This window comes from Echeneis naucrates, chromosome 10 (genome assembly GCF_900963305.1).
Source record: "Echeneis naucrates chromosome 10, fEcheNa1.1, whole genome shotgun sequence".
NCBI lineage: Eukaryota > Metazoa > Chordata > Actinopteri > Carangiformes > Echeneidae > Echeneis > Echeneis naucrates.
The window spans coordinates 17,025,595-17,050,614 of record NC_042520.1 but is presented as its reverse complement, the minus strand read 5'-3'; the positions used below and the strand labels follow the sequence as shown (position 1 = coordinate 17,050,614).

General features: G+C 39.9%; 1 protein-coding gene across 3 annotated transcripts; it reads right to left on the bottom strand.

Moving 5' to 3' along the window:
- Positions 1-23,277, bottom strand: afap1l1a (actin filament associated protein 1-like 1a). Of its 3 annotated transcripts, XM_029512870.1 has the most exons (20): positions 23,210-23,277; positions 20,033-20,073; positions 10,146-10,277; positions 9,858-9,941; positions 9,675-9,754; positions 9,102-9,240; positions 8,831-8,926; positions 8,515-8,729; positions 8,241-8,420; positions 8,020-8,103; positions 7,407-7,482; positions 6,626-6,745; positions 6,334-6,545; positions 5,802-5,947; positions 5,612-5,684; positions 4,983-5,097; positions 3,179-3,346; positions 2,295-2,470; positions 2,081-2,206; positions 1-1,059 (listed from the first exon to the last, which is right to left on the bottom strand). In XM_029512870.1, exons 2-20 carry the CDS (start codon positions 20,040-20,042, stop codon positions 1,033-1,035), a joined length of 2,259 nt encoding a protein of 752 aa, XP_029368730.1. In that variant the 5' UTR covers positions 20,043-20,073; positions 23,210-23,277; the 3' UTR covers positions 1-1,032. The 3 variants fall into 3 exon arrangements, with proteins under 3 accessions (XP_029368730.1, XP_029368728.1, XP_029368729.1); XM_029512868.1 differs by lacking the exons at positions 20,033-20,073; positions 23,210-23,277 and adding an exon at positions 13,498-13,685; XM_029512869.1 differs by lacking the exons at positions 20,033-20,073; positions 23,210-23,277 and adding an exon at positions 13,498-13,685 and having other exon boundaries at positions 10,152-10,277.
- Positions 23,278-25,020: the final 1,743 nt, after the last annotated feature.

Sequence of the window (25,020 nt, the reverse complement as noted above, 5' to 3'; positions counted from 1 at the left end):
TTGGCTCATTTTAATAATGACAAAAAATTAGTACCTGCTAAATGACAGGGGAGCTAATGTTTAGGAAACAAGACGCACATTTATTTTTCCCGTATGCACATAGGAGAACTGTAAAGTGCAAAAGCCAACCACAGGTTTAGCAGAGAAATGGTTAAAATGACAGCGTGGAGATATCCTTGCATAGAAGATCTGGTTTGTATCACTTAATAGCACCACTTTGTGAATTACTCACTTCTATAGCAAGAGTATCCAACAGTGTGCCAAATGGGGTCAAATGAAGGAAGGGCTTTGTTCAATCTAAATAAATCAGCAGATGATCATTGAACAGCACAGCTTCCACCTGAGATGGAGGTTGATGAGTGCAGTTAAAAAAAAAAAACAAAAACAAACCATGACACCCAACCTTCAATCCATGGCACCCAGCTGAATACCCATGTCAGATATGTCTGGGGATTTTTGATGATAATGAGAAATTAGGTCTTGTGCAGTATGAAAGTTTGAAGCACACAAAACAGTAGTCATGGCTCAATAACGTACAGGCAGAGCAAAATCATTATGTCATATAAAATGCACTTTTAACCTCCCCTTTTCCAAAACATCACATTTCTTAGGTTACCTTTTCCCATATTTGCAAATTTAGTATGACACCTGACACTGCACTGGTGCAGATACAATCCTTTGTTGCACTACAAAACTACACACTTACTGTGTACACACTTTTCTTGTGTCTTTCCTGTTACGCTATGCTGTTTCTTTTCTCAGTTGAATCTGTGCCACCACAGACAATGAATATTTAGATACAGGTCATGTGAAGGCCTTAAATTCCTCTCATTTAAAACAGTCATGTTAAAAAGACAGAAGAGTATATATATTCAGTGATGTACCTCCACCTAGTGGCTGATGTCTTTCATGATGGTTGACTTCTTCAGCAGTCTGTACTTTGCAATGCAGATGGGAGGGCATCCATTGTGGGGAAAAAAGTTTACAAAAATTACTTCCTGAAACACAACAGTCCTTCTCACGATGTTACTCTTAGGTTCCTTTTTTTGACTCCCACTCCTGTAGACACACAATAGGCAGGAGCTTTAGTACTAGTGGGCAAATAAAGCAATTATTTTAAGAAAGGACTTTCAATTAGTTGCTCTAAGTGAGCAATAAAGCACAGAAAATAAAAATTTTCCATCAAATGAAACTGTTTCCATCACACCAGTGCTCTGGAAAATAGAGTTGTGTCTATAAAAAGGCAATATGGAAGAACATAAAATAAGATCAGGTGAATATGACTGATTGCAAAAGTTTGTAAATTAAAACATTGCAAACAATATGATGATTAACTGACAGTGATACAACAAAAACGGTAGTGATAGGCAAAACTATTATCTTTATATATGTTTCATAGAGAGGTTTATGAACATAATTGCGACAAAATGAAATGTAAGATTTAGATTTAGAGGTCAAATCCTTTACTTTATGGCTGCATGGATATTTTGCACCTCAGGATACAGATATTATCACAAAATTCATCAAAGTTCATTTTCAACATCAAATTAGTCAACCATTACAACTCAATAATATATTTGGCTTAATCTCAGACATTTGTAGATCTCTTACAATGTTACTTATCCCTTCAGAAAGTAATGTGCCATAAAGGCTTTCTTTGATACGTGCATTTGAATTCACTGAAGGCCAACTAAAGGTAAACAATCATTGTTTATCAATTATTATCTATGTATTTGGCATTTCTTGCAGAAGTTACAACAATTATACTAATGTGCAGAATTACTAAGACATGCTGGTGGTATCATTAAGTTGATTTCAGTAGTAACAAAAGCAGAATATTAAATAAATATCAACATGTGACGAGATCCAATTTAGATATAATGAGCTAATTATACTGGCATAAACAGGTGAACACAGTGTGGTTCAAATGGTTCTTCCAACATAAACAGATTGTCCATTTGTTTATGTCTAGTTTGTGAGAACCCATTAGATGAAGAGACAAGCTAGGTGGAGTCTGATAGAGTTGGTGAGGAATTGTTCAGGCAGTACATATGAGGAGGGGAAAAAAACTAATTGTTACCTTAGCCTTCTGCATGACAGTCCCTGTAGAAGAAGCATAAACAGATGGAGGTCTCCTACGCATTTCTAGCGCACAATTCACTGGCAACGTCTCACTGTAGATGTTCTGGCTCTTTCTGCTGGAGGCCTACACATAAAAAGTAAAGTAAATAAAAGTATCTATGCAGGCGGGTGTGCATGTAAACAAGTCTTGTCCGACAAAGAAACTAATTTACCGTAACAGGTGGTTTAGCCTCAACCGGTGCACCCAGTGCCCCGCCAGCCAGACTCTTCTTGAGGTTTTCCTTGACCTGAGTCAGTCGGAGCTCCAGGTCAACCCTCTCTGCCTCCTTCGCTCGGCAGGCTTCCTCCAGATAAGACATGCGTTTGGCAAGGGAGGACTTCCTCTTTTCTAATTGACAGAAACACACAAACATATAAATCATAATGAGACAAACAACAAAGACTGCAACCTGTCAATTTCAATTTCTTATTTCAGATGAAAAAAAATAATAAATAAATAAATAAATAAATATATACATGTTTCAGATAAATTGTCTGTGTTTCAATTTGAACACACGTTCTTCCTTTAATTGTAATAAGATTTGGATTTCGTATGGAGTATTGAAGTTTTTATCTTGTCTTGTGCTTTCACTAAATGATGGCTATACTTCCTCCGCTGCTGCTGGCAACTCCCTATGTGAAAATACAGGGAATTAATTAGCTATAGCAGGAATTTTCACAGCCATTTAGTTTAAAGAAGAACTAATAACAGTTTTACAGAGGCTGCAGGGAAACTCTCCTCTCACATGACCCTTAACCATGAAGGTGCAGGGACATGGTGCAGGGATGTGTGCACTTGATATTACAAGTCTTGCTTTCTGAAATGCTAGACAATCTAGCTATCAAAATATATTTGCCCAAGTAATATCCAGGGGTCAACAGCCAAGACTGAGTACCCACTTCCTCTTCTGAATTTTGCAGTGATACGCTGGTATTTCTTCTTTTAAAAAGACCCATTCTTTCATAAAAGATACATAGATGGGTCTTGTACATTGTGAGACGGTAGTAATCAAGTTTCAAGCCACGAAATAGTTTGTTTTGCTTCATTTCTCTGTACCAGAGGCCATCTTTAGCTCTTCTTTCAGCTCTCTTTTTTCCTGTCGGAGGGTTACTAGTGCATTCCTTATCCCCTCTCTCTCACGCTCCATTGTCTGTTTTTCTTTCAGGTAACGCCTGGCATCCTCCTCTGCTCGTGTTTTCCCATACTTTCCATACTGGTTGGCATCTGGGGGTGGACAAGGGTAAAAGGTCAGATGTGCAGCGGTTGTGAGAAGTAGCATACCATTTGACAGTCAGCTGTCCTTTTTACTGACATGCTGTTCATATGAGCTGGATGATGCCATCTCTGCAGAGCATACAAAACTGCATGACAATAATTTGACCTCTTTTGTAATTCAAACTAAGCTTGCCTTTTTTCCAGAATGATATGATGTATGAGTAAAAGACAAACAGACACACACTCCTGCAGAGTGAGGAAGCCAGACACCGGATCTAATGTGAGGAGCCAATAAATCTCAGGTTACATCCTGGAGCTCTTGGCCCTGGAGAACACCAGCTCTTTGATGTTATAGGACATCACAGTGAATGCTTGTGAAACAGCACTGAGCTGTCCCACCAAGCCAATATCACTTTCCTCAAACCTGGATGCTCATCTCCTCTCCTTTATATATATATATATATATATATATATATATAGAGGCCAACTGACAAGAGAGATCAAATGGGAGAGGAAAAAGACTATATAAGTGAATTGAGAGGAGAACTTGAGATGAAAGCATAAAAAGGAAATATGACTGTCTAGAGTCTAAATATGAATGCACCAAAAGTATAAGCAACTCAGCAATGTAGCTAGCTTTGAATGTTAATGGACACTGACCAGACAGAGTCTGCTGTAGCACTTCTGACACTTTACAGATCAAAATATGTTACTTAAGGGTCTCACAGAGGGTCTTACCCTTACCATATTGGCTTATTCAGAAAATACATACATTACAAATGTGTTGAGGCCTTAAAAATGTGCCAAGAGAAGAGCTAAAGACCTAAAATTTAGGTCTTCTCTTTAAAATTAACTTGAGCTGGACTGTTGCATTTGAAAAGAAATTACACTATTTTATGGAGATATTCAGGCACAATTTGAGAATGTATTAACACAGTTTTGTTCTTCAAGCTTAGAGTGAGTTCTTTAATGACCACAAAAAAGAAGTAATTGTTAGAGAAAACTAAATGTATTGTTTTTTTCTAAATCTCACATCACAAGAAATAAGGTCCATTTATCAGCATCATCAGGTTTCTATCAGCAGGTTTCAAAATTCGAAAGGTCGAGAAAGTTTGTTTCTCCCTGATGAATGATCATAAAGATAAAAACACAACTTTGTGCATTTATTAGAAAAAAAAATCAGAAATTAGTCCAAGATGCATTCATGAAGCCAAGAGAAAGGTAAAGTTAACATTTGTGTAACCATTGGCAAAACTGATACCACTGCTCTTCACAAAAAGACCCCCAAACTGGGCAATCATCCAAAAGGTGTGAGAAGAATTGCATAGTTAAAACCCTTCTGTACATTTCCACAACTTTCTGAATAATAAAAATTCTACCATATATGCACCCATATATACTGCAAATATGGGTCCATATATGGTAGAATTTTCTGCTTGTAAAAGTCTCGTAAATTAAGATAACCCTGTGTACATTAACTTATAGTTTCTCTTCAACATGGCATTCCCACAAGAGAGAGTAAACTTTCACTGACTTCTTTTTTTTTTTTAAATCAATGTAACAGAATATTTCTTGAAGTCTTGCAAGGGCCATACCACTGAAAGTGCATCTATATTATTTATCCAAATTAACTAAACACACTTACTTGAGCCTGTTCGCTTGAGGGAAATTAATGGTTTGGTTCTTTCAGAGTCACTGCTTGAGAAACTTGAGCGGCGCTTTCCTTGATTCCCAGACTGCTGCCTGCGGTTCTCCCCTGACTGGGTGGAGTACAGAGAGGGTGGGGGGTTGACAGATGTGGTAGGATGCAAAAAGAAGGATGAGGCTTTAGGGAAAAAAGGCAAAGCATTAAACTAATCCTCAGATTTATTGGTTTGAGGTCACTGACGTGTGAATGTCTGTAGCTGTAGGTGGCGAGAGGTGCATGTTTAAGTGTATGTGAGTAGGGTTTAGGAAGAGGTTTACAGACTGTAAAACTGCCATGACCTCTTGCTTTCCTCTCACCAGCTTGGCAGCTTTTTTTTCCAGGGGTCTTTTTCCCCCTCCCCCACACAGAACGTTTCCTCTGGTCTACAAAAAGCCATCATTGATAGGCATCTAACAGAGCACTGCCTGTCTGTCTGGATGACTGATATGGGGTGTCATATTTAGACAATGACCATCTCCAACAGCTGCACACACACAGACAGACAGCCTCTAATTTTGTCATATCAAAGTAAAGTATACATACAATTTCCCAGAACTTTGGGAATGTGCGTGTGGGTCTGAACACACCTGCATGTCTTCATTAGGGACCTCATCATATGTTCTGGAGTCTGTGGTGGTACCACTGGCGGAGGTGGCCCACCTAGGAGCAGACAGAGAGAGGAGAGCTGTAGACTGAAGGAGACCAACACATCACTGCACTGGTTGGTGGCCTTGCACTGACCTTGTCCAAATACCCCCCTGCCCTGGTCTCACTTACATAAATGAATGCCGTGCAGCGTCACAGATATTAGCGACGGTTTCTACATCAACATAGTCATAATGCAGTGACTCTGGACCTGTTGCTGAGCCAGTTTCTGCCAAGAGGACACCAAGCCACCTTCCAAGTTCCTCAGAGCTGCTTGCCTAAAAGTTTTGAAATTATTAAAATACGCCATTGCAGTTTGAGTTTATAGTCATAATGCAGGGACAGTGGAACAAGCTGTGCACAAAGAATGATTAGTAGAAAACCAACTTTTTTACTGTAATTGCAGATTAAGAAAAACAAATTTCAAGTCATGTTTTTGGCTCACTCAGCCAGTGTCAGTGGAACATTTAACATTTCCTACAAAAACCCCTGGAAATGTTTTTGCTCAATGCTCCAGTATTACCAGGAGCTACTGGTCTGGTGCTGCTACAGAGACGATTGAAGGGCAGTGTCACTACCAGCTTCTTTGATCACATACACATAATGTGGGCCATTTGATGGACTAGTGCAGCATTAAAGTGAAGAATAAAATGAAGTATTGTACCTCTAGAGCAGCCACCTCTGTGCTGTTACGTAGGATTCGGAAGGCAAAGGGGTGTTTGGGTCCGAGCCCTGGCACCACCTCACAGCTGTGAAGAGGAAGGGAGGGCAGGGAAGTCCGAGGATCTCGTTTATCATGGTAGAAGTGCAGGGAGCCTCTACACACACAGCACCACTGCTCCTGCCACACCTGCTGCACCAGCACTGACAGGTAGCCTGTGTCGTGACAAAATAAAATATAATGACACATTGGTAAACTTGGAAAAATGAAGAGTGACAGTGAAGCAGGATCTGACCTTGTCTGGGGTTGCTGAAGGACATTCGGGGTTCTCCTGGCCGAGGCAGCTTCTTCTTGGAGAAGCTAATGATACGTGTTATTTTACGACCTGCTGCGAAAGCCCCCCGTTTCATCTTACCTTCATTAAAAAAAAAACAAAAACATGAAAGATTGTTTTTGTGTTTGCTTTGAGTGGAAACTTTAATTAACTTAAAATATGTAAAGAAAAAGGCAACAAATTACACATATTAAAACTTTTTTTTTTTGCTAGATACATGAACTGTATCTCATAGTCCTCATCAGCAGAGGGTCTGATTTTGTTGATAGCTCTGCTTTGGTGTGACCTTCTGATTTTGTATTATTATAATTATTATTATAATTAAATTCAGATGTTTCAGAATTTTCTTATGTCTAACTTGACACTTTGAAATAGAGTGAAGTGTCTTAACCAAATAAATATGGATGCCTTATGTCAGAGATTTGTGCTCTAGGTAATGAAATCCATACTGTCAAATGTTTTTATTGTGCCCACACCCAACTCTGCAGTCATATACAACTGTCTTGAGTTGTCAAGTGCGATGAACAGTTTTTGTAAACAAAAACAAAACAAAACAAAAAACTCTCATCTCAACTTGAATGAAACATCACAGAAATAAAGTAATCTAATGGGGACAAAGAAAAGTCAATCTGCTGATAAAGACCATGAGGAGAAAAAAGCTGCTAAGTCAAGTAAAGTTAGTTTACTTTAGTTAGTTTTTTGTCATGCTCTGATTTTAAATTTGTGTGGGTCTCTAGCTCACCGTTCTCTCTGCAGTTATCTCCAGTAGACACACCCACACTGTCTGAATCTGATGTGTTCCTCTCTGCAGATAACCTCTGAGCAAAGAGGCACAAAACATGTTTAGTCGTGCAAGTCCAGGCCATTCAAAAGATCTACCTGTCTGCTTGGATCAAACTAGAAACTAACTATCTCAGAGTCAGTTCATAACTATTCCACTGGATTCTGCCAAGCTTTAACATACCATGACCATGATGAGACATGCATACCCTCTGCCTTTTCTCCTGGCAATTCAATGTTGATTTCTGTCACTCTGTCTTCAGTCTGTGCTCTTATGTCAGTGCTTGCTGGCACTTTAAGAGGTGAGTTGTCTGCTCCGACGCTGACTCATTCACACTCCTATCATTTTTCACTTTTTCTCCTTCACACCAATTGGCACTACATACCTACACTTTTTTCTGCAAGCCTAATTCAGGTATTACCATGTACTGTGTTGATATTTAAAAAATGTATTGTGACAACACAATTGCTGCCTACTATAGTCTTTCTCACCTGAGCTGTGAAGAAGAATTACTGTCTTGGGGATAAAAACAACAGGAAAACGCTCACACAAACAAGCTTTTCCTTTCACTTACCTTGTCAAGCTCAGTTTTTCTTGGAATAACAGGAGAGGCACATTCCTCAGGCCCTGTGCTCTGACTGCTCACCTCTCTAACAACCTGTAGTAATATTGTTCCACATGTCAGTCTCAATTTCAGAGTAGATTCCCTCTGAGGGTGTCACTGAGAGTGCCGCTGACATTAATTGTCAGATGGCTGTGCTCTCACTTAGAATCCGAGTGGAGGGTGACGCTTACCCTAAGCCATCTGTGGGCCTGTTCCTTGCTTTGTACTGCCAGCACCAGTGCATCTCCATTGGGTAAAGTGAACCGTAGCTCATGGTGCTTCCTCTTGCTGTCTTTGGGTGCATAGACCACAGTGCACTGGGGCAACAGTAGGTCCACATAGGGGCATGTGTCCTTAGAACTCTTATAGCACTGCCGAAAGGAGTACACATATGATAATGTAGGCTGAAGGTGTGAAATAAACAAAAGAATCCTTTACTGAGTATTTGAGAGGGCACCCTCTCACCTGCAGTCTGTTCTCCCGTATGACTGTGAGTTGTTTGGCCCACTGGCCGAAGCGTTTTTTGCGCAGCAAGAACGCACAGATGCGACAGTCTCTGGCAGGAGGCATCGAGCTCTCATCTGAGGGCCATTGATGGGTGAGTTGGCCCCCGGGGCTCCTCTCTTCTTCATCCTCCTCATATGACTCATAGGAGCTGCTCAGAGCATCAGAATCATTATCTTGGAGAGCAGCAAAAGAGAAGATAAATATTTGTTGTTGAAAAGGCTGTTTTATCACGTAATCTGGTTAGTTGGGGGGGGAAACTCTGTTCTTTACTCACAGGAGTTCTTACGATGTGAATTTAAGCAGGTAGTTGGATAGTTGTTTTCAGCATCTTCGTATGCATCTTCTATAGAGTTGGGGGGACTGGGTCGGACTGGGGGTGGAAGAAAAACACAACAAAGGACTAATTGGACTTTGATTTAATAATGCACTTAAATGTAACTTTTACAGGTATGACCTGAATATGCATCATTGCTGAGAACTGACTGGTCTTTAACAGCAAAATGCAATAACGACACTAAATTCAGCAGAGGCAGAAAGCTGCTGACCTCGTGTGATGATGTACTCGGGCATCTTGCCAGGACTGAGAGGTACTGCTTCCTCATAATACTCCTCAGGAGGAGGGGTTGTAGGCAGAGGGGGGGGGGAGTCCGCTGAATGTGATGCTGGGGATTCTGCACAGCTCTGCTACAGTATCCACACAAAAACACAGATGGCATCACATTTCCCATAACCATGACTATTCCTTTCACACCCAAAGAACTGCATCATCAAAGAGATACAGCGGATAAGCCTCAAACAATATCCATAAATTAGACACATGGGCTATGGGTGAATCCCAACAATTTAACTTTTCAAACAGCTTGCAGATTGGCGACTATGAGTACATGGGAAACCCCCACAAGGAGGAATGCATTCTCTGTTTTTCTTTCCTTTTCCTCCACAAGTCATTTGGAGGTGCAATAATCAGTTGTAAAGATCAATTTGGACGGTGTTGTAAACATGGACATACAACAAAATAAATCCAATGTATGCAAATCATCCTTCTGCAGGATTTAAATAGAAATGTCATGTTATTGATAGAAAATACATCAGGAACTTAGTGTGTATTGGCAACTTACCTGTTTTAACATGTCAGATTCAACATGCTTTTCTTCTTTTTTATCATCTGTAATATCCTTCAGTTCTCCAAGATTGCAGTCTGCAAATAAAAATTACAATGAAACAAACATTTTTTACTGCATATATGAAGATAGCATTTCAGTGTTTTGTTGGGTCTCCTCTGTATTTTAAGTCAAACTCACCAAATGTCTCAAAGAGGGACTCCACAAAGCTGGTGCCGTTTCTATAAACTGCAGAGTTCATGTAGATGTAGTCTGTTCCTGACACTGGAGGAGAGGAAAAGAGGAAAAAATAAAAACCTTCTGCACAGGAGGAGAAAGCAAAAAAGTCAAAGGGATTTCCAACCCCAATGTCTGCTTAATAATTCATACAAATTTAATAGTAATTAGCTTTATAGCTATTTGATCAATTGTATCTGAAGATTACTTCCGTCACATTTGAAGATTTTTTGCCAAGTCTTTTTTCCTTACTCTGACCTGATGGCTGTATCTGCTGCAGGAGTTTCCACACTGAGGTCTTCTTCTCCTGAGTGGAGGAGCTGAGGTTCTCCTGGTCCAACATTTTCAGCAGTATCCCCAGCTCACTCACCAGCCCCTCCATAGCTGCACATAATGGGGGGCAAATGTCAAGGGGGCGTGGGTTTCGTTTATCAGCAGAGAGGGCAAAGGGCTAGCTGACGAGTCCAAACAAACCCCAGGAGTCTGCCAAAGAGGATCTTTCTGCTTTGCTTTCCCTGTGTTCTTCTTTCATTTCTGTCACTTTGCCTAACAGTCTGTCAGTATCACCCTGCTGCCTTATTCTCTCACCCTGTTGCTATCTAGACAAAATAAATGGAATAAATGGAATGACAGGAAACATATTTGCTATTTGCTCGATAACCCAGAAGAAAACTGGAAAAAGCAAGAACTGTTCGAATAGCTATTAACAGAACATCCTGCATAAAACGCTCTGCAGCAGAACTGTTGCTGGCTTAAAGACAGCTTGGCTCAAACCCAACTTTCAGTCAACTGTCACACTCAGTCCTTCGAGGACAAATTAAAAGTGCTAGAAAGATTATGAAAATGTTGGCAGAAACATGAGATTCTGACAACCGAGGGCCACTTTACAAAGCCCAGAGCTGCCAGCAAGCAAAACATCACTCACAGGGACCTGATCTTTATCAGGCATTTGGAGTGACTCGCAACAGCAAGTGCTGGCTCAGACCCCAAGGCCTCCACCAATAAATACACCCTTCCCACTTCAAACGTTCAGCTTAGAGGAATATATGATTTACATCATGTGTTGATCTGAGAAGTGGAACTGGTCCACTCCCTGTTTTCAGAACAGAACTTAAACTATCTCTCCCCCTGTGACAGCTGCTGGACACCCTGAGAACTGAACAGATCCGCAACCTGCTGCTGATGTGTGCTAGAATTCCTCCTTTATATTTGTCTTCACACCAGACACAAGTATGTGCCACTAGTCAGTTTTCTCTACTGTGTTACTTTTAACCCAACTTTTGTTCATTAGATCTTAATTCGTATTTTTTTTTATCTTCATAATGCTCCCCCCCTCCTAGTTTTTACAGTTGAGGCACATTAGATGCACTGAACCATGCATTTTGCAAAAGTCAACCATGGGGCAGTCAATGAGCAAGAAAACTCTGTTGGGTGGTCATACAGCAACAAGACCAGTTACACAAAATAAACTCCAGAACACAAAGACATGCACAGAAATGTAAAACACAAAAACTTGTCAAAAAAAAGTTTTGGTGTACCAGTTACAAAAAGGTCAACAAACCCACCGTGTGTGTATGGGGGGATGGAGAATTATTAATGGTTTTGACCATCACTCTGACGTGACCATCTTGTATGTAAGCACCCCGAAAAAGTGCTGACTGAAGATGTATCTGGTGTTTGTCAACGTGTGCTCCATACATCAGACTGCTCCTACTTTTTGAGGACATACTTTCTTGAGGTGGGTCTTCCTATGTGTTTAACGATGCCCTGCTGAAGTAACAGGAGCTGGAGTAGGTGTATGCTTAACCACTTTGTCTTCTTTACTAGTGTAGTTTCCTTCCATTGTGATGAGAAATATGCTCATTTTCCGAGAAGTTGGCATAAAGAGTTACTCCATACAAGGACCTGGAAAGTTTCCTCCTTAACAGTGGGTTCACCCAGCAGAAATAAGGAAGTAGTGTTTGGAGGTGGAGAGGAAACTCATGAGAGTGGGATGTCTTGGCCTGGTGATACTTTCTCTGTGCCAGACATTTCAGCTGTTTGGATTCTGGCTCTGGTGTAACCAATGGGTTTCCCCTAACACAGTGAAAGACGGAAACTTATCCACAGCATTACTCATTCGCTGCAACGAAAATGCTTAACTTACATCATTCCAAACCAAATCAAATACAACACAGAATCCAAAGAGGCGCACTCAAGGAATTGGCGGAAAGCAGAACAGTACAACCCTCAAACTACTTGACTTGGACTGCAGCTCCAAAAAACTGATAATCTAATTTGGCAAATGAAGTGTTACTCATCATGCGCCAAAGTCAGCAAAGTGGAATTATTTTGTAGTATTTGGACTGTGAGGCACATAAGACCACCCTTAAGTCACTGGTCATGCCTTTGTAATCAACACTACAGTACTCACATCGGTTCTCACACATTTAAAACAGCACATGATCCTTGAAATCCCTGTCACAGCAGTTTAGAGGCAGTGTGTGTGTGTGTGATATCTTGAAAACCCAGACAAAACTGATTTTGAGCCCTGCTCCTGAAGGAGACTGCACATATGCGGACATATTGAAATGCCACAAAAAACTGGGTGGACTGGGTTTAATGAAAATCAAAGGTAAAATTTAAATATGTACACCTCCAAAAAGGACACGCAGTGACTTTAATCTCAGGTTTTATTATTTCAGGTTCTCCTAAGCCTGAACAAAAACATTGCAAGGGGATATTCCACAAAAAAGCAAAGACACTACAAAAGATGAGTGGAGGAATGTGTAAACCTATTCAAATCTTTGGATATTTACCTCCTCACACTTCCCTGACAATAGTTGTTAAACAGCAGGCACATTCCTCCCCTTGTTAACAGAGCAAGTCTCTGTAAAGTGAATCTGTGTGTGTATGTGCAGAGTTTCATGAAGCAGAGTGATTTGTTTGTTTAGCAGTGCAGACTCAGAGCTTTAAAAGAGGCTTACATTAGCAGACTTTCTGAGGGAGTGAAAGAGGGGTGTGGGGTGAGGGTGAGTAACGTCATCGAGTTGAGCACCTGTGCTAACATGTCCAACAAACCCTGATATGAAGAATAATGTGACCTCAACTGGGGGCACAGATTTTTTTTTGTAAAGCCATCTTTTCTTGCCAAAAGATTTATTCATGCTGAGCTTATTTGCCATGCAACACACACAAACACATTTTGCCTCTCAGTGCCGTACGTGACTAAATCTACTCACTCCCCAAAAACTCAGTTTCACAATATTGTTACAGACAAAGCTTCCAACTGGCTACACAGGAATGTGCAACCCAAGAAGAGTCTTAAGAGGCTTAAAAAATTACAGTGCTGCACTATCAAGTCTGGGCGACACAGTTTCTTTCTTATCAATTTGAGATTGCTGACATTCTTGCTATTTTAATAAGTTGCCATGGTGCTTGAAGTATGTAAGTAAACATTACCTGATGTCTCACAACACCTTAACAGCCCCACAACTTGAATGTATTTACACTGTTCTGTGTCTTTGCACATTTTGCCAATCTTTAAATTTTCTTCCAAACTTCCAAAAGCCACCTTCCTCTCTGATATACCCACTAGCTATAAAGTCTGTTTTCTCACACTTACCCTCAACAGCAATGGATGAGAGTCCCACCATTGCCCAAGGTTATAGAGATGACCCAGATCATTCATACAGAAGCAGGCACTGTAGGAGATATTCCAGAGTCAAAGCCTCCCTGTGAGTGTGTCCTGTCTTTGTGTTGGAGGTGAGATGTTGTCTGCCTACTGCAGCGCACACACTCCTTTTACCTCTCCCTTCCTCTGTCTGATCTGTTATCTCCCTCCACCCACCTCCTGCTCTTTTTTTTAGGGGGTAGGGTGATGGTGGTGTTGTGTGTGTGTGTGTGTGTCTTGCCCTATTGGATCTCTCTCTGCTGTAATCCCGGGGATCGTATAGCACCTGGGAAAGGCTTGCTGGGTAAACACACACACGTCAAGTAATAGCTAACCCACATTCTTCCCAACAGTGTACATTATTAATGTTCAACTAGTGCACCAGGTCTGCCATCCAGAAGATACAAGTAAACCCACTGACATACCAGACAGAGTGAGGCATTGTGACAACATCTTCACCACTATAATTTACTGATAATTGGGCCAGTAAGATTTCCATAGCTTGGCAACATTGAAAATACAAAGTAAAGGATATAAGAGAGAGTGAGTAAAGGTTGTTGAGTGTACGGACAGGCAAGTTAAGACTTTTCAGAGTTCCACGTGGATGAGTTGTTGCCTTGGGGGAGACTCAAGCGTGCTGACATGATGCGACATGCTGCAATCAGTCACAGTAACATAATGCACTGACAAAAATAAGCCCTCAAATGCATACAGAAGACTCACAAGCATGTGCACATCACACAAAACTGGATTTTCTTTAGTGTAGGCCTTTATGATATATCTGTTGCAGAATGAAAATGTGCCAACAGGCTGGAGGAATTGCTGATGGACAAAACTGCTCAGCACTTTGGAGTTAGCAGACATGGGCATGAAAAATATTGTTTTTAATCCTTAAAGGAGAGCATAGACTAAACTTGACTAGACTATAATTTTTCTACAAACAACACATCTCCTTACCGCTGATTCAGTTCATGACTAGTTTCTGCTTATTTACTTTAACAGTCGCATGTTAGCTGTTATGGGCTTGTGTGATACTTGTGTTACTGCACATGTATCCAGAGTCACATTAGCTCTTGTAACTTCATTGATCCAAGTATGAATCTAATGAAAACTGGCAAAGCTATCTCTAATCTGCATCCATTGGTCTGTGCCAAACTTTCATGATGCCTAACTTTGAAAAAGAGAGGGTTTTTTTTACTTCTTAAAAGATAAAAGTTTTAGATCGGTAAACATTGTCACCACACAAACAAGATGTGCAAAAATTTTAAAAGGTAAACAAAAATACAAATATATACTATCCAATAATCACTAAGACCAGTTACAGAAAACACATTTCTAAACTACAAATCTAATTTATGGTAATGATTGAAAATTGTGAATGACAGATGGGGAAAAAGTCTCAGACAGAATGTAAACTATACAGTACCAAGGACGTCTGTGAAGAAGATGGAAAATGATTGCCCTAATTATGTAGACAGGATGTCCTCCTGCTGTCTGTTTTGAAACAGAGGGCATACTGCCCCAGAGGCATATATATTTCATCTCCCTACTTTTCTAGAGTCCTCTCTAGTAGTGAGGCCGCAGACACACCCTGCTAAACTTGGTTATGACCTTTTCACACTATGACCAAATACGACCCCTAACCGACCCAGTGAAGCTGTGAACTCACACAGGGCTGTGAATGCCAGAGAAGGGATGGGAAAGCACAGTAAAGCGTAATAATATGCATTGATCTGCCTCTCATCACAACTTGGCACATTGCTGACTGTGTTTGAGCAACATGGTATTCAGGACAGGTGATGGCTAAAACACAGCATTTTAAGTAGATGATTAAGCTAAAAAAAAAATTAATTAATAAGGTTCACAATAAAATAACATAGGTACAATCACAGAAGTAAATCATGTTTGACAATGCTGCTGTGAAAACCTCAAAGGACGGTACCATCTGTGACTCTGCAAGAGATCGGTATCTCATGAAAACTGCTGAGTTTTTCTTGGAAGTCTCCTCTTCCTTATTGTTTTTGGACATGTTGGCTATACAACCATTTCCCAACCTGATCTGACATGAAAGAGTACTGCAGGTTGAGGACTTTGAGGTGTCCAGAAACCCAGTGTGGGAGTCTTTGTCTGTCTCATCACTGAGCCCAGCTGAACAATATGTTCACCCAGTAACTTTTTCATCATGTTAAGCAAGTCCCAGGAGAGATTTGAATGTTTTCCTTCATACCGTGTGAGGGTTACCTAAATACCAGCATCCAACTCATCAAAGTAGGAACATGTGTGTTGAAAGAAAAGAGCTGAATCATAGCATTGAGAGAAACTGATGAAAACAAAGATGTAATATCTCCTGTGTAAAGACTGCAGGCTTAAATGCTTTGTGTAGCCTGCATGCTAACAAAAGTGAGGTAAACCAGATGTCCAGAAGTTTTTAGTTACATTAAGAGCTGTGCCAACACTCACCAGCCTCTGCGCTGTCATTAGGAAATCTCCTCCCATTCTACTCCTCATATTCCAGGCATATCTTTCAGTTCCCTCTCTCCCCATCACAGGACGTGTCTGGGCATTCACAAACTGTTATATCTTTGGAGCCCACGACAGGTAAACAGCTACTGCATCCGTAACACAACTCTCAATTTGGACAGCGTAGTCATAATGTCAGGCTGGACATTTTTTTAGCATTATACATATAATGGGTCAGATTTTTTCTAGAAAGCCAAACAAGCCAGAGCTTAACTACGAATAAATAATCAACGTATATGCATTATGTGTGAAGAGATATGAATCCTGTTAATGTTGTTCCAGTATGCTAATAAATTTAGCAGGCAACAGTTACTATTTTGTAACATGAACCTAAAAGTAAGGAACGTTTTTGGATTGTGTTTTCAGCTTGTCACCATTGACGCCAAACAACTGGTGAATGATGGTTTAACTGGTACTTATTATTTCATATTATTAGATGTGCCTTACTTCTCTCTCTAATTTCTTTATATGGTGATGGTCCAGGAAATTGCAGTAGATTCCCATGGGGAGGATGAAAATGGAGGCACATCAGGAAATGGCTAACAAATGTGGTAGAGACCTAGTTGGTAAGCAGATTAGTGTTGTCAAACTCATTATATATGCACAGAGACAAAGCTTGAAATCACCAGTGGACATTTAAAGGTCATGCTAGGTATGATAAGCTTACTACTGAAGACCCTTAGAGACCAATTTCGATCCAATTCTGCTCCCTGCCAACAAAACATTTTTCCTGTCCTACATAAGTTAATAGGTTGACCAAGTACATAAAAATGCCCCAAAAGCCCCCAATAGAGATGGGTTCCTCCTTCTACTGATGACATAACCTATCACCTGCTGCCTTGTTTCCCCTTCCTGTCATCTGACCCACTCCCAATTTTACTGTAGTTTGTATGTTTACCACATTCTCAACACACTGCCTTGATCTTTTGCTTGATAGAATTGAATTTCACCAAAGTATGACACTATAATGGAGCTTTAAATACACTACAACTACCCACTTATTCTGCAGCTGCAGGTAGTTCCCCCTTGAATTGGAATTCCTTTCTCACAACTTTGACATGCATATTTATTATATGGGTGGATATTTTAGACAAACATCCAACAATCAACACACAATGCAAAACATGCTGGAGTCAAGCAGCAGGTGAGGAGCACATATGGGAAAACTTATTTGGTTTGGAGAAGTTGTAAAGGTACACAAATTAATGGAGAGGGGAAAAAACATGTTCTGCCCACTGTTTTTATTATACAAGGCAAGATGCTCCGGGTTATCATAAAACAGAGCACAGATCCCACACTCCATATGTGCACCAGTATAGTAAAACACTAGAGATAAAAACTGTCCAGGGATAAAGATGGTTTCATAGGTTTGTGCATACAGTGGTATTCTGTCCTAGTTTTTTTACTTTACATAAAATAATTCACCAACATGCAGAGGAACACTTCAGATGACAAATTGAAAAGCATTTGATGATCTTAAATAAGGCACCATTTAGGTATTTGGAATTGGTATTACTCTTGGTTTTGTATAGCTTGACTTCAATCTCCTTTAAGAAGAACAAGATTTGGTTAAATTCATGCCATGCTATTTATATATTTGCATACATCGTAAAAACCGAGTCTGTATGTTTACTGCAGTTAACGTCTATAGCAAATTTCTTGCTTTGTGCATCCTTATTGCCTGTAATTAGGCCACTAAAGTGAGCCTGTCACACAGAAATAAATCTACTCATTGTCATTAGTCCCCTAAAGTGACTAGGATGTTTCCATGGTGATAGAGAGGGTGAATTATGGGCCTTTGCTCTCCTCCTTTTGATGTTGAGACACACAGGTACACAGAGACACAAAGATACAACCATTCGCACACAGTTCCCCATAGAATCACCATAGTTAAGCAATCTGGGAAGCAGCAGTGCCCGCAGGGAGCTCTTATCTCAGCCGTGAGCTACAGCCAATGACCCCAATTAGAGGCTGGGTTACAACAGCATAGCTGCTCATTCTCTTTCCTGGAGCTATGAACGCTTAATGCTACCATGTTTCTTGATTGTGCTTTTGCATTTATGTAGTGAGTTTAATCCTGAATTGTGATTACACATAATCAACCTACTGAGCACCAAAAAAAAATACACACAAAAGAAATTATTTGATACTGTACAGAGAGTGGGATATTGTAGAAAACAAGCAGTAAGCAGCCATTTACACCTCCTGAAACAAAGATTTTATTATACTGAGTTGTGATGGTCCCATCCCTCTGATGGATTAGAAAACTCTCAGAAGTACTTCATAATATTTTCCCAATTTATTATGTGATATGCAGTTTTTCCTGACAATCTTAAAAACGTTGGTAAAAATTGACAGATTTATTGATGTTATTTGATAATGTAATAGTAACACTGGCCAGATGGCAGCAGTAGCATGTGGGTGTTTCTCCATGTGGCCTCAGGCCAAAGGTTGGCGGTCACAAACTGACCATGGTGTAGACAATGTCTGTCCTCTAAGCTTAATTTCCTTCTTTCTCATTTTTCATCTGTTGCTGTCTGATTTATTCAAGTCTAGGATGACACAGAGGGCTTGACTCAGACTGTTTCCAGACAAAGATCCTACAGTATCATTCAGATCTCATATCTGCCCTGAGTCCTATGAGATCATCACAGTGCTATGTCTCTTTCACAGAAAAGTATTCACATACTGAGAAAGATGCTATTCTGCAAGTGGAAGCACCGTTTCACTGATGCTGCACAAGCAAGGGTAATATACACAGACCACACAAACATGCCTGAAAACACTCACTCACACACTCACAAGTACAAAGGAAGAAAAGGGCACTTTGTCTCCATTTGGGATATTTTGTATTAATTTGATTCCAACCAGGGCACTGTCTTTTTCAGTTATTCATTAGAAAACCAGGACATGCACTTATTGCTGTTGTTTGAATCTTTTTGTTATCTTGTGTATGGATTCTCTCGAAAGATGATATCCAGTGCTATTTTGTCTCTGTGTAGAAAATGAAAAATGAAAATGGAGTACTAACTGTGTTCTACTTCGTTTCTCTAGTGTAAAACCCTAAGACATCTTGATTAAATACAATCAAGATCTAACCACTGTTTACCTCATTGGTTTGGGATAAATTTAGTAGGAATAGAGTCAATGATCATACATTCAATCAAACTATCAAAGCACCAGAGTGCCAAAGTGGGAAAATTAGCTTCAAGGTTTCACATTTGATTAGCACATAAAAAAAGAGAAAACAATATAGAAAGTGTCAAAATAAAACAAGACCTGCATCAATATTAACACTAATATTAACCAGCAAGATGAAGAAGGTAACCTACTAAGAAACAGTCCCATACATGCTCTGAAATATGTGCAAGAGGGGTGGGACTGAAACAAAAAAGCAGAGTAAATGTTGACCTGTTGACCATAAAAGGTCAAAGCCCGGAGCCAATCATGTGTCTTCATTTAAAGTAATCCTGCTGCTGAAATGAACAGTGGAAAGACATTAACTACATCTTCACAGTGCAAACTTTACTTTCTTCTTGACACATACCAATACCTTAGTGTCTGTGGGATAAAATGATTGCAAGTGGTCTAAGACAAATTTCCAGTGTTTAAATTCATCTTTTTACATACCAGAACTATGATTGTCAGTACCATCTATTCACTGTGGTGTTTGAACTGCTCACCTGGGTTTATCTCCAAGGTAAATATAAAGTGTGTGTGTGTGTGTGTGTGTGTGTGTATGTATATGTGTGTGTGTGTGTGTGTATATATATATATATATATATATATATATATATATATACACACACATCAGTTTTATTATGGTCATTTTCATGTAACATATCGTGAACGTAACTGATAACAGGCTGGACAAGCCTTATTCTATCTCACACATATAATTATCATAATCTGCCAAAGCTCTCTCGTGAATCTGAATTAGCTCTCTGAATCCAGTGCTTGCACATACCTGTGAGCATATGAACCCTGGGCAGAGTCACTTTTCACCCTCTGCAACAGAAGAAAACACCACATTTCAAGTATCGTATACACTCTCTAGCCCCCTGCTATAATGTTGTGTAGACTATCTCCATGGAAACGCCATAAACAGCAGTGCTGAGAATAACCATTGCTATACACAATGCACATGTGCACAGACAGACAGACAGACACACAGATACATAGACACCCTGCACATTTTCAAGCCATATGAAGCACAGTGAACTCCTGATTTCACTGGGCCAAAGGAGGGGAATTCCACTTCTTATAGGGCTGGTCCACAGTCAAGCATGATTTACAGCTTATGCATGATGGGGCATATATGAGTATATCATACAGTGTGTACTATAAAGGTACTATAAGTGTGACTGTCAGTGTGTAAAACATTTGTGAACTCAGATTGAAGCTTAAATAATTCATCTAAAAAATTAAAAAAAAGCAAAACAAATATGCATAAATAAAAATCACGAGGGAGAGCCCTTATATCTTGGGTTTTATTATTGTAACTGATGTCCTAATTTGTAAAAGTAACACTATATAGGCCATGCCATTGTAGAGATGGCTGACATGAGAGCTCCAATGGAAACTGCTTTACAGCATTTATCAGAAAGTTCTAAACCAGTCAAATAACAAAAATAGTTTGATTTGTAATGGAATTTAACATTTAATAATAATGCCTACATTATCTACCGTTTCAGTGCCATGCCAAACTTCTTAATCGACAGCGTGAACAACGATCTAAACAATCACCGTAAAACTCTGTAAGGCACTGCGATAGGATAGGATATAAACACTGAAGTCAAGCTATATTGTCAAACACCATTTTTTATATGAACATTCAGATAACAGCACACATAATGAGAAATGTGGCATTGCGGTCACTGACCAAAGACTCGATGACAACTGCACGCTGCATTTTTACTGTGTTCATTTGCCCTGCTAACCCAAAGCCCCTAAAAACATGTTCTAGTTCAAAAGCTATCCATTCAAATCCCTGTGTACTATCAAAGAAATTCTCAGACTCTGCTTTGTGCCAAATGAAATAAAATTGTTTATTTTAAAATGCACACACATTTTTTTCTTTTTTAAGAGAATTCTCAGAGGAATGTTTATATGTGGAGCACTCTAACAAGCACATGATTTGTGCTTACATGAGTAGCTTGTTTCATTCAAGCATCCCTACAGAGTCCACAATAGATCACTGTTTTCTCCACAAGTTCTTCCACATGCTCCAAAATATCCTGACAATAGCCACAATTCATCATATCTGCAGGGGCCACATTACATACAATCCCACCACTGCAATGTGTCTCTGCAGAGAGAGCCTCTCCCTCCTCACACCCACCTGATGCTCTGCTTTTCAGTGAGATTACTGTAGAAACAAAACCTATTATTACACTGCTGCTACAGCTGGCTTGGACTGTGTATATTAAGAAGATCCCACCATTCAAGCTTCTAATCAACCTCAACAAAGTTTGATATCAGAGAAAACTTTTACAGTGACAAAATTAACTGAAGCAGTGTTGAAATGATTAGTTGAATAATCCATTAAAAAATGTTAATCCTCTATTTATTTTTCATTTATAGTGAGTCCAATAATGGGTGTCATGAATGTACTGTGAATATACTGAGCTATTATGTAACATTATCACATATAACATAGCTTAACTGAGTTTTTTTTAATTTAATGTTTAACAATCCGCTCAGTTTTATCAGAATCAAATAGAGAAAACAACTCTTTAAAGTTGGGTTCGACATATTAACTTTATTTGGGGACAAAACACTATGTTGGCGTCATGTTTGTTCTGCTGCCCCCAAGTGGACAAAAACTCAATCTACGTCACATTAACAATTATTGTGAAGACAAAAAAATTTACCAAACATGTGACCTTGTCATGATCATTTATACAACTTGCTTTCTCATTTAATACCAACCAAGGCGAAGTCATTTGTAAAAATAGATGGGTAAGCAGATAAATCATAAGTATGAATGACAGGAATGATTTTAAATGTCTTAATTTTTCTTGTAGATTGAGGAAGTCAGAGAGGAAAAGATAGTTACCGTACGCAGTTCTTCCCGTTTCCTTTCACTTCTAGTCAGTTGAGTTTAATATCCATAAACTTAATTATAATCCTTATAATCACAATCACGTGTTTACCTGCCTTGTGGCTTGCAGCAAGGCTGTGGAAATCATTGAGGTCGTAGCAGCTCTGTAAGCAGTAACACGATACAGTAACAGTTGACATGTAAAAACTAAATCAAACAACTTCAAACTTAAATTACACTTGAAATGCTACATCAGCTCACGCCTCGCCCTGGTAATGCTGTCACTTCTAACCTCACAGCAAAGCCCACAAGGGGGGTACGTGTATTTGTTTTCTCTTACAATGTGGAAAAATGTTGTACTGCACAAAGACAGTGGGGCAGCTGTACCCCTCCCAGAAAAAAACCCATGGGGTGAAAACACATTTTGGATTTCAAGCTATTTCAACACAAAAACACTGTGGTTCTCCAGGGGTCCTGTATGAGGAATTCTTTACAAATGGTTTCCAATATCAAACAACGGTTACCATGACCACCTAATCTCCAAATATCTGATCTCCACATCCAGACATTTGACTGGACTCAGGATGAGTGGGATTCACTTTCTAGAACAACAATCAGACTGTGGATGAGCACTTGGTATTCTGCCTGTCCAAGCAGCTGTGGGGGACTAAAGCAACATTTCTTGTATTTGTAAAGTGCACTGCCATTGTGTTGTCCTACATGTGCAACAGGAGGGGGAATTTCAGGGGAAAAGGAAGTGTCATGGCACTTTCATGGGCATTCTCAAACATACATAGGCAGGCTGCAGATGGAAGAAAAAGAAAAAACGGAAACTTGCACCACTTCCACTAAAGGGATTTGTAAATATGTATTGTTTTGGTGTTCTAGTTTCCAGGAGGAGCAGTGCAGGGCAGTGAACCTCCCTGAGAGCGCTGCAGTCAGCGGTGAGTGAACTTAAACACACCGGTCTGCCTGTGAGAGGGTGCCATTAACACACAAAAAAAAAAAAAAAAAAAGCCACATCTCCATCCACCCCACGGTCGCCTGCCAGTGAACCTCTTTTCCCGGAGCTGTGTCAGGAGCACAAAAAAGTGGACTTACATTTGACGCCGGTCTTGTTCATTCCGCCGGAGCGAGCTGTGGACGCTTATTACGGGCCCATGAATGGGAGGCGTGTGGAGGCGCTGCCGCTGACAGCCACAGATGAGCGGGTCGGCGATGGGCAGCGAACAGCGTCCTGCTGGGTCCTAAAGTCGGTCCGAAAGTCGGCCCCACTATGGAGCCTCCGCACATACGAGCGCCGCCATATTAGTTGGGCCGGTCCGTTAGCTTAGCTTAGCTAACGCTAGACTGCAGGCTGGCAACAAGCGGAAAAAAGTTCAGGCTTCGTCCCAATGTAAAAAGAAACTCTTCTAAAAATAAGTAGTTGGCATGAACTCATTAAAACAAACCAACTATGGCTATGAAGTCGTCTTAAAACCCGGACATTTGGACGTCCGGCTGGACAGTTGCCATGGAAACTTTCTACTTGACTGACAGTCTGATTCAGGACAATTCTACACGATTACATCAGTGTGGTTTATTTATTTATTTATTTTGTGCTGATCTGTGTTAATCTGTGTTGCTGCTCCCATTGGAGTAAACTGAAAGAGACTGAATTCTTCCAAGAGGTTTCAAATTCACCAAATTACAGTGAAACAGACAAGTTCTTCTCTCGTTAGTCGCCTCTTTAAAATGTGTCTTCACTACTTTTATATGAAAAATAAATACAAGGCAGATAAGAATTAAAACTCCAGTTGAACACCGAGGGGTGAAGTGTATTGTTTAGAGAATATGAGATATCATCTTCATGACCCCCCTATCGCTCTCTCTGTTTTCTTGTTTCTCTTCTATCTAAAAATACAAGGAAATAACACTTAAACTTTTCAAATAATTGATGAGCAGAGGGCCAGACAATGAAACTTAAAACATAAACATTTAATGCAAACATTAGATAAATGGATAAACATCCATTCATTTTCAATGAGAAGGTTCACGGGTCACAGTAGTCTCACACTTCTCTTGTCCTCCTCTCTTCCCTGCATCATCAGCTAAAACTAGTTAAGAGCTACAGAGTTTGATAATTACATGAAATATTAAACTGTACTGAAAACTTGTCACTAGAGACCTCTAAAACTCAGGACCCTCCATGGCATGCTGTGTCTATGTATCTTGTTGGAGGTTCACTCTCCAGAGCATGGCCTTTCATGAGATTATATAATTCAGTTTTATTCAAATTAATTTATTCAATACATTTAGATACTGAAAAAAAAAACTCTCCAAAGTAATTCATTTCATTTTTTAAACATCATTGGAATGAATCAAATTGAATAAAGACAGCTTAGTTCAAATTGTTAACTTAAAAGGAAATTGGTGCAAATTAAAACCAACAAATCAATTCCAATTCAGAATGGGGGACAAAATCACTTACCTGTAGACTTACCTTCATGTTCAGTCTAAGCCTGAGCAGATTTCAGGGGCTATCTTGCTCCTTCATCTGTCATATATACTTCTCCACAATGTTTCTCACACATTTGCTCTCATGGTATCTCCCCATCAGGTCCGCTGGATGAGGTGCTTCACAAAGGCACGCTTTGGCCAAAAGTAGGAATGAGCTGCTGGCTGACAAGCTGGTTGGGGTTTGATATGAGGACTCTTGTTTGTGAAGTGTTGCGCCTTCTAATGGTGGAAACATACACAACTCTAAGGCTTCTGCTCCACATCACATAACAAATCATGAGGTGTTTTCCAACGAACATGCCATGGAAGAGTCATGGAACATGATTGAATGAAATGCATCACAGTGCAATAAAATTGCACAATACATGTTACAGGTTAAATTCAACAAAAAAATAATTTTGCCAGTAAATGGA

Coding starts and splice junctions, on each gene's coding strand:
- afap1l1a (XM_029512868.1), bottom strand. CDS start 13,528: ATGGTGGGACTCTCATCCATTGCTGTTGAGG. Junction 7,483..8,019: donor GAAAAACTGAGCTTGACAAG/GTAAGTGAAAGG, acceptor CTCTTTGCTCAG/AGGTTATCTGCAGAGAGGAA. Junction 5,098..5,611: donor TCCCTAATGAAGACATGCAG/GTGTGTTCAGAC, acceptor TACTCCACCCAG/TCAGGGGAGAACCGCAGGCA.